At 38.1% G+C, this 12653-nt stretch overlaps 1 protein-coding gene across 1 annotated transcript in view; it reads left to right on the forward strand.

Annotated features, from left to right (window-relative positions):
* Positions 1-2482: 2482 nt before the first annotated feature.
* Positions 2483-12653, forward strand: part of naa15b (N-alpha-acetyltransferase 15, NatA auxiliary subunit b) — a 48583-nt gene continuing 38412 nt past the window's right edge. The window contains exon 1 of the mRNA XM_030146185.1: positions 2483-2664. Within this exon, the coding sequence (XP_030002045.1) occupies positions 2611-2664 (54 nt within the window). The 5' untranslated portion in view covers positions 2483-2610. The remainder of the gene's footprint in view (positions 2665-12653) is intronic.

The raw sequence follows: 12653 nt of genomic DNA on the forward strand, positions 1-12653 counted from the left end.
CCTGGTAACTGACCCTCCCCCAGCCCCAAATTTACCCCGAAGAAGTTCCTGGTACAGAGGTAGTACTTTCCAGATTACCAGGAAGTTTAGGGGGCGGAGCTGTGTACTGGAGAAGGCTGAGTGGTGGACTAGACTCGCAGTATTTCCGCATTCTGTTCACCGCCAATATTTAACTCATTTCATTTCCACTAGCTTTGTATTTTGATAATTTGGAAGATGGACCGAAAGAGAAGCTACAACAAGTGGACGGACGACGAGGAAATTCAGACGGACTTTGAATCACCGACACAAAACGAGCGAGTAAAAGCTGTCGGAGCCAAATATAAGACACAAGCCTAAAGAAATACGAGAAAAGAAGAAGAAATTTATGCAGGATTAAAAGAAACTAAAGGACCACAACGGTCGCAGTGGATCTGACTGTCGAACAAACAGATGGTATTCATATCACAGAAATATTCACTGTTTAGTTGGTTCATGCTGTAACAGTAGTCAGCGGCATCAGCTGTTTAGTCCAAAGTGAAGTCCGGTTAACCTAATGCTAACTGGTCAACAGTCTGACGCTAAACCTAAATCAGAGAACTGGATGTATTTGTGTTGTCGCCATGAGCTGAACACTGATTTATTCTGTATGTTCGTGATTTCCACCTGAAATGGACCGGACGGACTCATCTCTTTTTCCGAACCTGTGGCTCGTTTGTGTCTTGGTCCATCATCTACTGCTGTTTACAATGGCCCAGGTCAGACATTTGACATGTCACATCACACTGGTAGGAATCTGTCATCATGTGTTCTGTTATTCATTTTAACATTTTTATTACTTTTCCTGTAGGAAAGCGAAAAAGGGACTGGGACCATGGAGTTCAAGACCGGCTGTCCTAGACTAGCTGGACCAGACCCTGATCCAAAAGCCTGAACCTTTCACACGTGTTCATTTCCCTTTTAATCTCAAGGCACCTTTATTTTGTTTCAATTTTTAATTAAAAAAAAAAAATCTAACCTAATACTATCTGTTCATTTACAAGGCATCAAAATATGAGTATAAGTACTTTTATCAGTAATATGCAGTTGAATTAAATGCAGGCATTTGAGTAAATGTGTCTGACTTTAGGGTTGAACCTGGACTATATCTGTAAAACAATAGAAATGAAACAGAACCATCCATCACACTGAAAGTTAGATGTGATTTAGTTTAAGGAATGAGAAGTTGAAAATACATGTTCTACCATTTTTAAATACAAATTAAGGATATGTAACAATGGTTAACTTCATTTAAAATGTATTCCAGATGGATTAAGTGATTCAACAACCAGTAAAACGTTAAACCCAACCCATCCACTTAAAGTAGTGTGTCATTTTATTGGACTAGAGGTTAGTTTGTGAATGCACATGAACAGGACAACAGTTTCTGTTACTGCTCCCTCATACATCATCAACCTGATTTGAATAAATTACCCTGAACTTTCGGGTGCGGTGGAAACGCAGTTACCAGGAACTTTTTTACCCCAAAAAGTTCCTGGTAAATAAGTTCCTGGTAATAAAGTTCCTGGGCCTTTTGGTGGGAAAGGGCCTATTCAGAGGATTGTATGGGGGCTAACTTTGGATGCTAGTGTTAGCACGGCTGCTAAACTCATTAAAAATTCAACATTAGCAAACTGAAAACTCAACAGAATTATTATAGGATGAATCAGATATTACAAACAACAAGTTACAGGAGTTTGGCCTTCTTTAACTCATGAATAATAACTTTAATGAACTTTTATTGGCAGAGCTCAGCTCTACAACAACTCACCTGGGGAAGGCTTTAACTGGAGCATAGCTGGACGTGCCTACGTCACTGTGCTGGAAGCTGCCACTCATACACATACACAAGACTCTACACACACACAGGCAGGATATAATGGTGAAACTAAGAATTTTTTAGAGGCTATCAATATTCAACCGTTTCATGTGTGAATCACTGCACCTGCGCCACTTCCTGAGCGTCACGTGATCTTCGGCACGACTTATGATTGGGTGAAAGTTAGATCGAGTGGCTCAGTACTCCACTGGTTTTGCCTGGTCAAGATGTTATATCGAATTTTTTTTAGATTGATTTTTTTTTAGATTGAATTTGAAACACATTGTATTTGAGAATATTGAATTAAAAAACTTTTTTTTTTTTAATAATTGAATTCAGAATATGAAACTATGTGTAAAAATTTAACAATTAAAAAAAAATCAACTCTAAAAAATTCAAATTATGAAATACAATGATTCAAAAAAAAAAATCCAATTATAAAAAAAATCAAATAACGAAATACAATTATTAAAAAATTCAACTACAAAAAAGTTCAAATTACAAAATACAACCATTCAATATCTGATGACACAAATTTGCTTCCATAGAGCTCACAGTGCGTTTTGAGACAAACCGCTGCCATTTTGAAAGGTATCGGACGTTTCGTGACCACGTGAGGAGGAAGTGAGCGAGGACAGAATACGGAGCAATCGAGCAGAGCGACCAAAGCAGGCGAAAAAGGACCAGCCCTCAACTCTACTCATCTTGACTACCTGGGCTAACTTTAGCTACATGTGCTGAGGTCGAGGGAGTAACTGATCTCAACTGCAACAATGCCGACAGTAACTTTACCCCCGAAAGAAAACGCTCTCTTCAAGAGGATTCTGGTGAGTTTGCTACTGACTAAACGTACATATATGCTGCCGTTAATCCCGGGACATGCCGGCTTTTGAGATCCGGTGGAGGCTCTGGGTGCAGCTCTCCGGTTGTTAGCTTCATTATTAGCAAAATGGCATCATTGAATGGGTTGGCTAGTCCGGCCCTGTTATGCGCTGTCACGCCAACTCAAAGCCAAATTGGTTATTTTGGATGCAGTTGTGACTTTGACAAACGCCTTGGTTAACACAGTATTGTAGTATTTATAAAACATTTGTGGTCTGGATTAAATCCTTACAATTTCATAGGTAGTTGCAATAGGCCCTACCGCTTTTCAAGCTTATGATCCACGATGGCTAAGATACCTCGATAGCAGTACAAGTAACGATCACATGTATTGTCAAGATAGCTTCCAGTATTACTTTCCCAGGTTTTGTTGCGTTTGTTTTATTGATGGCTATAGACAAAATATGCATTGTTATTGTAAAAATACTTGCGAGTTTGTTCGGTGGCAGACGCCCATGCTAACCCGTTACCAAAACTCAGCTCGCTATCTGTTTGGCGTTTGCTAATCGGCTATCAGTAGCTAACTATTTATCCTGGTTTAGCAGACTATAGATTAATGTCAGTCCGATTTTGTTTTTGTGGTCCGCCGCCTAACATTCAGTACTATACAGGCTGACCTGTATTAAGCCTGATCTATTCGGTGCGTATGAAAACAACTGAATCCCACTGAATGACCGGCTTGATTGTATCAGCAAATCTGTAGCTGCTTCAGGCCTGCTGTGTTCTCTATCTATCTATCTATCTATCTATCTATCTATCTATCTATCTATCTATCTATCTATCTATCTATCTATCTATCTATCTATCTTCAATGAATTATTGGGGCTTATGACACTTTATTTATTCTCTGCAAACAGTACAATATATGTCAAATGAATGATTGATGAGGTGAGATTCAGGCCTAGTTGTACTGTTACAGGGATAGAGCTGTCTTTACTAGCTGGTGTTTTGTTGTTGCTTTGAGCTGCCATGCTGTCTGGTTGACAATGTTTGTTTTGCTTTTAGATGTGTGATTTTCAGGGACTGTATGGAGTATGTGAGCAGTTTTTAACATCACTAACTGCTCCAGATGAACAGCGTTGTTGTGGAAAGCAGCAGGGCTCAGTCTGCTTAGAGTGCATGTTGGCATTGAGTTACCTCTGGCAAAAAAAACAGCCCTGTGACCTGCATCTGAAAAGTTAGTGAGCATTTGCTACATACCTCACAGGGAGTATTGCTTTTCTTTGAACTGTTGTTGACTTGTTTTATTTTCTGATTTGTCAATACACTCCTACAGAATTAATCACAAAACACAAAATATTACAACTTGGGTTAAAGAGTGCAAACACTGATGAAGTTACACTCAGTTGATAGGAAATTAATGAAGAATAGAGATGTTTTGTGTGTGCACAGATTAAGAGATAAATACAGTGAAATTTCAGGGTAGTAAGTGAACTGCTGAGATACCATCCAATATAGGAAAATGTCCTGTTGTTTGATGGACAGCTCCAATACCTAAAGAGCACGTCTCATCAGTGTGACTGAATACAGAAGGAACCCTTAGCTTAAATTGTTCATCAATGCTAGGATGTTAAGACAGATTCTAAATGTAACCTGTTTGCTTCCTATAATATATTGACATTAAATGTGCTTCTTCAGTTGCATACGACATACACTTTGAGTAAAGAGAGAGTACTTCCCGAATCATGATTTGTCCTCAGTTCATGTCACCAGAAAACATTCAATTAAAATTGTAAATTGTCCAAAGCATTAAATAAAAAAGGGAAATTTAGTTTTTAGTCAGATTGTCCAGCTCTATGAATAAGAATTGTCGTGGTTTACCTTTTTCAGCTTTCCAAACAGAAACTCCTCATTATTAATAAGGGATGCAATGATCCACATTTTTTCCCTTTCCGATCCGATCCTGACACCTGAATTTGGATATCTGCCAAAACTGATACTATTCTGATACCATACATGATCATGAACTATTGTCATGTTCACTGTTGGAAATATGTTACAAACAGATTGTTCTATTACATTGGGTGTTTAGTAAATAAATCACTGTACTCTGCACAGTCAAACAGTTCAAGCATCTTGAATTTTATGATCAGATGATAAGAATCGTGAGTGATATAGCTGGGTTATTCAAAAATATTTTTTTGTATGTTGGAGTCCTAGAACCATCATGAAATTTTACATTTTGTAAGCATATGTGATGGTCTTTCAGAAAATAAGTTCTTTTGGTTGGTACTCCTTGTCATACCTGTGGTATTTGAAAGTGAAAATTAATAAAAAATGTTATTTTGTGATTTTATTATGACAAAAACAACAACAAAAGAGGATCATACCCATTAATAAATGCTGATCCGATTACTCTATATACTTATGTAAAAGGATGTGTAATTATTTGCAATATATCATATTTGGTTTGTGTTTAATTGGTCAATAAATATAGGGGTTCGTCAAAGTTTCAAGTTTATTTTCCAGATTTCACAAGGTCATACCACAGTCCCAATAAAGACAATGTTATTGAGAATAGACATGTGCAATCTATATGTGGTAGTCTTCCTTTGCCAAAAATTTCATGCATTTAGCTAGAAAACTTACTGAGATATTGCACTTTAAACTTTGCTGCATTTTAAGACGATTGCGAAATGCACCAAAAACGGCAAGGAGGGGGGGTGCCTTCAAGAATTTTTTTCTTTGGATACATTTGATGTATCGGTCTGAAATTTTGGCGGGGCTAGTTTTCATGGTTGAACTTCACACGGTAAAAATTTGAAGCAAGTCCAAGATGGTCGAGCAGGAATTTTTTTCTAAACCCGTTGAATTGAGGTGGAATGACCCTTGTGGGTAGGGCTGTGTATTGGCAAGAATCTGGCGATACGATACAAATCACAATACTAGGATCACGTTACGATATATCACGATATATCATGATACTATTAAAAAGGCAATTTTTTTGTTGGTTTTGTTTTTAAAGATTTTTTCCTGGAAGAATGGAATTACACCAGAAATCTGCACAAATATTAAACACATTTTTATTTTATCCCAACAGGATCTAATGTTATATCACAAAATATTCCTGTGCTAAAACTGAAATGATGTTTTACAAGACATTACAGTTTAAGATCCTGTTCAAATGTTCATATTCTATTAGTTAAGAACTAACATCAGAACATTATTTTTTGTTCAATCCCAACAAAGGAACTAACATTATTTATTAAAGAGTGTTAAATAATAATAAATAAAATATAAACACAAAAGAAAAACAAAAAACCACAAATGAACCTCCACAATATCTGCATTTGAATAAATGCCTTAAAATGTCGATACAGTATTGTGAAATGAAATATCGCGATATATTGCAGAACCAATATTTTCTAACAGCCCTAATTGTGTTTTTTTTTTTTTTTTTCTGCATAGAAGAGGTACAGTTATGCATTTGCAAGACCAAAGAATCAACACAAGAATCACTTCATTGGAAGGTTAGAGTTTAAGTTTGCCCTCTAGCACTGTGTAAGTTGTTAGTGAGATGGCTAAAGTTGTCACAATCTTGAGTTCTCGTACAATTTGTGTGTCTTTTCACCACCTTCCTCCACCTTGCAATGTGATCATGGCGTCGGAACAGGAACAATCTGTGACTGTTTCCCCAAATTCAGCATTTGTAGCTCCTTATAGCATACCCTGCAGCAGAGAGCCAGGGCTCTGTCAGATTCTTTAGACTCCCTGTGTAACTCAGGGTCTGAGTTATTTTGGGTGAGGTGCAGAACATGCTGGATAAGCGCCGCTGGTGGTGTTAATTTTGCCAACTGTATGTACAATGTACAGCATGTGTCTGAACATTCAGCCTCCCTGATTCCATGGTAATTAAGTTTCACTTGTGCTTTTATGTGCTGTTTTGCTGTTTCCTCTTGTTGATGTATTATGTTCTGTCAGTCGTGTCTCTTTGCTCCACTGATTTATCAGTCCTGAAGTTACTTTCACACCCTGAGAAAATGGACATTTGGTGTAAGAGATAGCCTGGAAAACGTAAGAGATAGCGAAGTAAGAATGGACCAGTTTCTGTCACTCTACTAAAGACACAGACATGCACAGAGCAGCTGGAGTCATTACTTATTTGCAGTGTTGTATAGTAACAAAGTAGTAGTAACTAGAAAAGAACTTGGAGAGCGCAGACCCCCGCCAGGGCAGATCAGTGCCTCCCCCGATCACCACCAAAATGTAATCATTTGTTCCTTGTGCCAGTATCAACATTTCCTGAAATTTTCATCCAAATCTGTCCATAACTTTTTGAGTTATCTTGCACATGGACAGAGAGACAGACAAACCAATGCCGGCAAAAACATAACCTCCTTGGTGGAGGTCATAATACTAATTCTTCATTACTGTACTTAAGTATGTTTTGGGATAATTTTTACTTTACTGCAGTGTATTAGGCAGAAATGGAGTAACAGGGTGTGTAAAACAAACAAGCAAAAAAAAAAAAACAGGGTGTGTAATATTTCGGCAAGCGTAAAAGCAACCAGTGTTGTTGAATGTATTGTCAAATCCTGTCCATTATACAAACAACATTTTAACAGCTTAGAAAATTTATTCAACCATGTACAAATGTGTAAAAATAGTTTGGAAAAAAATAATTAATGAAAATAATAAAAATTCCACTCACTTTTCAGTGGCAAAACAAGTTGAAGTTGATATAAGATGGAGATGACAAGGTATAAAAGTTATATTGGTTAGAATACTCACACAGTGTGGATGTCTGATTGGTCCATGTGATGCACTTTTCCACCAAAAGAAATATATGTAATATGTTTTCTTTTATGCAAGCGCTTCTTGCTTGATGGAAATTCACTTAGAAGCTTGTTTTTACCATCTCTACCTGCACCAGATGCGCACCAAATGTAATGACACTATTGCTGAAAAATTATGCTTTTAATGTGTCTCATAAACTTTGGTTTTACATGTGCTTTCAACACCATTTGCTTCACAGTATTAATTTGATATCTGCACTTTCCACACAAATTGAAACAAAGTTAACAGCACGGCTCCCATCTTGCTGCTACGTCATGTTAAATCCCACATGTCATCAGGATGTGCCAACACATCCAGGGACCCTCCAGAGTTAATTGATGGTTCAGTTCATTTTTGCAAAGAATTTAGGACTTGCAGCTGACGTCACTGGTCATGTGATTGTTGTTTACACTGCCATATTGGTAGGCACGCTATCTGGATCCAGAAAATCAGAACTGTTGCTTTATATCATGTTTTTCTTTGGACTTGTGTTTAGGTGTTTTGTTATTTGCAAGTATGTCTGCTTGTGATAAAGGCACCATAGATGAGTTTCAGTGTTTACTAACAACAGTGATGCGTGTGCAACTTGGAGGCAAAAACACGAGTACCAGCTACCAGCCGGCTCACATCAGCCGCGAACACCTCCAGGCTCTCCCCCGGAACTCGTGAACAAGCCGATATGTTAGCTCTAAAAGGGTCCATTAACTCTTTCTGTCCAAAAGCCGATCCCATCCTCTTTCACGGCAGCATAATTTGACTTGACCGCATTGGGAAGGCTGTCCCATAGTAGAAAAGCAGACTTGCACAGATGGGGAGTATTCTCACCAGCTCCCTGCTGAACTCACTGGTGTCGCCCACCGTAGCTCCAGCTGCCACTTCCATCTGCCTCACCTAGCTGAGGAAACTCTGGCTGCCATCGCCGGCAAAGGGAGCAGGTAGATCCACAGTCACTCTCTCTATAGGGTGATAGGCCAGGGGAAGCCCTCCTGGTAGGTTTAAAGGGGTCTTTATCACTGTACCACATGATGACAATTCTTTTTTTCCACGCTGCTAACCACAACAGGCACGCAGGCTAACTATACTGAGAAGCTACGCTAACAGCGGTAATAGCTATAAACAGTGGTCGGCAGAACAGAACCACCGCTGCCACCAATGTAACCGAGTGGTCTTTCTGCCTAATTTATAATTGGTGAAAGCTAAGTAATAAACGGCACACAGGAGTTTAGCAGGTCTAGCGTTTAACACGTTGTACGATCCAAGGAAAGCTTGCCTACCAATATGGCGTCATAAACAGCAAACCACATGATCATGTGACATATGTGCAAAACGTCAATAGAAGGATTTAGCCAAAATTAGGCTGTGACAAGGTAAAAGACAATATATATGTCAGGGTAGAGACTGCGATCTGGTAGGATTGGCGATTCTACCAGTAGAGACTCCGATTGTAGTCTCTACCAGTAGAAACTCCGATCAGAGTCTCTACTGGTAGAAACTCCGATCCTGCCAGTAGAAACTCCGATCGGAGTCTCTACTTGTAGGGTTAGGGTTAGGGTTAGGTCTGGTAGGATCGGCAATTCTACTAGTAGAGACTCCGATCGTAGTCTCTACCAGGAGAAACTCCGATCAGAGTCTCTACAGGTAGAATCGCCGATCCTACCAGATCGCAGTCTCTACCCTGACATATACAATATATTGATAATTAGCATGGCTCTGAGCAAGCCGCGCACCATTTTTTTTTGGTCATGCTTTTTGAAAATTGACTGTGCAAATCACAGGTACATGGCTCGCAGCCTAATGCACTGCTTTACTGAGTATTTTTATTCTGTTTACTTTCACTTTTATTTCACGACATTTTCTAGCTCAATTGCAGACTTCTACTCTGATACATTTTTAATGCACTGTATCGTTACTCATTACAAAAAAAAAGGAAATTTAATGTTTTCACCGCTGAGATTGCTGGTGACTGCAAAAATGTCAGGAAGCTGATTTGACATTAGTCCGAATTGCGTAATGCGCAAGTGTAAATGATGGTTCACACTCAGTCTGTCAGCAATCTGTTGATGTGAGCAGCAGTGTAATATTCAAAATTCTGACTGCCTTTAGTTGTTATTAACATTTACTTTAGGGATGCACCGATACCGGTATCGGGTCTGATACTCAGTGTGCATACTTGTGCTAGTACTTTTATTTGTAAAAGTACGCCGATACAACCGCACCGATATCACTTACAGCAGAGTAACATTCACAGTAAAGTGCAGCAGGTATGCAGCAGAGGAGTAATGTCAGCAGTGTGGAGATTTTTCAAAGTAAATGACGGTGACAAAAGTAAAGCTGACTGCAAGTAACGTTAAAGACAGACGGAGCATTCTGTCTGTCCTCTGCATACATTCCATCAGTTTTCCTGGTGCTCGTGGATGCGTACCCAGACGGAGAATACCACCGGGAACTCTGAAGGAAGCGTGTAAAAACTATGAAGTTTGATGATGAAGGGCTGATTTGTGTTGTAATAATTAAAACTTCTTCATTGGCATACGGTCAAATATGATAACTGGTCAGAGATTGCGTTTAATGCTTCATTCTTTCTTCATGCAGATTATTTAAAGGTGGAATAGTTCTGGTGATGACATGGGTAGGATGATTTGGATTTGACATGGATGAGATGATTTTAGTCTAAAACAAACGGAAATAATAACTATTACTAAACAATTCCAAACATATTCAAAGATATTCAATTAACAATAACACAAAATACAACTCACTCAAGTATGCATCCATCCAGTCTGTGCATTTAAGTCTTTGTCTTCTCTTCAGACCACATGCTCCTAGTCAAGCAAAGGGAAAGAACATGGTCTGGGCCCGGTCCTTCCTCTTAAATGGTTGGGTGTGGCCTGATAGGTGAGGCGAGGTCCTGCCCCTCCCCAACCAGGAAGTGGAGTTTTTAACAAAGTGGGTCTTTTCAAAGAGCGACTGTGAGTTAGTGAAAAACTACTGACTTATTTATGAGAACTACCCTCATCAATATCAATGTCAACATTAGTACCCACATTTGTGTTACCTCTGTCATCTCCATGTTTATTATTACTGACTTTATTCTTCTCAAAAAACTTTATTTTTCTTCATGGTATTTGGCCAGTATGGCTAATTAAGAGCGGCGCCCCCTGGTGGATTGATTGAGAAATGCTCATTCCAACGCATTAAATGTTAGTAGCAGCACTTTGCTACAGTCAGACTAATCACAACGATAAGAAAGCACATTTTCAAAAGTAACTAAGAACTGTAATGGTATTATTAAGTGCTCATATTGGTACTTGGTATTGGCAAGTACTCAAATGTAAGTACTTGTAAGTACTCCAGACCAAGTGCAAGTGTGGAAAAAAGGGGTATCTGTGCATCCCTAATTTACTCATACTTTTCTTCTCATTACTTGAGTACGTTTAATTGTAGATTACTTGATATACTTAAGTACAGTAAATACTAGATACTTAAAGACTTTAACTTGAGTAGCATTTCAGCTGGCGACTTGAACTTCTATTAGAGTAATTTTTGTTGGGTACCTGTACTTCTACTCAAGTGGGACTTTCCAATACGTTAAACAACACTGCTTATTTGTTGATTATCCCATTATTTGTTTGAGGAAATGACATTTCAGTTTCAAAAAGACAAATGTTGATGCTGCAGATTGCTCCTGAAGATGAAGATGTTTGGTTCACTGTAAAACTAAATATCAGATACTGACCACTGATAATTGGTAATCAACTAAACAGCAAATGACAATGATGCTTCCCTTAACATTCAGTTCATCTCATTGAGTTGGTTTTGTCTGTTGTAGCTGTGACCCTCTTCACTTCAGAGGCTGCTGATTGAGGGTCTGGTTGGGTTGTGTGTTTTGCTGACAGGCATGGACATGACTGTAGTTTGAGTGCTTTGTTTCATTTTCATTGCTGTGCTTTGTTATGTAAACAGCGTGCTCCAAGTTTGCTCCAGAGTTAATTTACATCATCATCATGCAGGGCTTTACATTAACCTTTTCAACCTACTGGCCAAAACAGGACCCGTAACTTTCTAAAGTCACTGGACCTGATCCATGAGCTAGTGGCCCATATATCGAGCCTACTATTTTTGGTTTGGGCATATACAGAGGATGTGGCATTGTTTCGTTATTTTCAAATTTTCATTAACCATGAAAAAAGAACGCAAGTGGCATGGTGAATGGGTTGTTTTTTTTAATCTTTTATATTAAAAAAATATTATGCATGATTCATAACCTGCCTTGTTCTAATTTCAGATTGCATGTGCCTGCTTGACATACACCTCATACCACCTCATCTTTGCACAGTGACAATGTCCTTTGCCTTAACTCAATCTGTGTAGTATTGTGTCTGTGCACCTTTTTCTGTACAATTTCAAAATGTGACAGTGCTAAATAAAAAGATGGAACATCATACTGATTTTATGCAGCTGATTATAAACATTGACAATGCTTACTTGGCATATAATTACAAAAAAATGACTGCAAATGAAAACTGCTGACAAACTGCAGAATTTTCCAAATAAAATTTATCTTTGAATAGAAAGTGTGCTTCTTACTAAGCCAACTCCGTCGTTCAGGCCATTTGGACATAAAACCTCTTTTTCTCTTCTTTTGATCACCTTCTTTATCAGACTTCTTCTTTTGTGCTGCTGTCCTTCTTGTCTTTGTTGCTATCCCAGGATTAATTTGATTTATCACCCAGACGTGGGTGCAGATAATAAGCACAGGGAGAATAGGTTGTCACAATTCCGTATACAAATGGCACCCTTGGACACATGGTCTTTCTGGTCACACACAACTCTTGTGCACCAGTTGGCACACTTTTGTGTCATATAAAGCTACAGCTATTGATAATTTGTGTAATCAATTAATCTATCAATTATTTTCTTTGATTAAATGATTGTTGTGAAAAGAACAGTAAAAATGTGAAAAGACTTGTCTAAGAAAAGCAACTTGGCCTTTCAATTTCAGAACCAGCTAAATTCAATTAACAACCACAAAAAGTAGAACTGTAGAAGAAAGAGAGAGAAAAAAAAAAAAAAAAAAAAAAAAAAAAAAAAAAAAAAAATATATATATATATATATATATATATATATATATATATATATATATACACACACACATAC

This window comes from Sphaeramia orbicularis, chromosome 1 (assembly GCF_902148855.1).
Source record: "Sphaeramia orbicularis chromosome 1, fSphaOr1.1, whole genome shotgun sequence".
In the NCBI taxonomy this organism is placed as follows: domain Eukaryota; kingdom Metazoa; phylum Chordata; class Actinopteri; order Kurtiformes; family Apogonidae; genus Sphaeramia; species Sphaeramia orbicularis.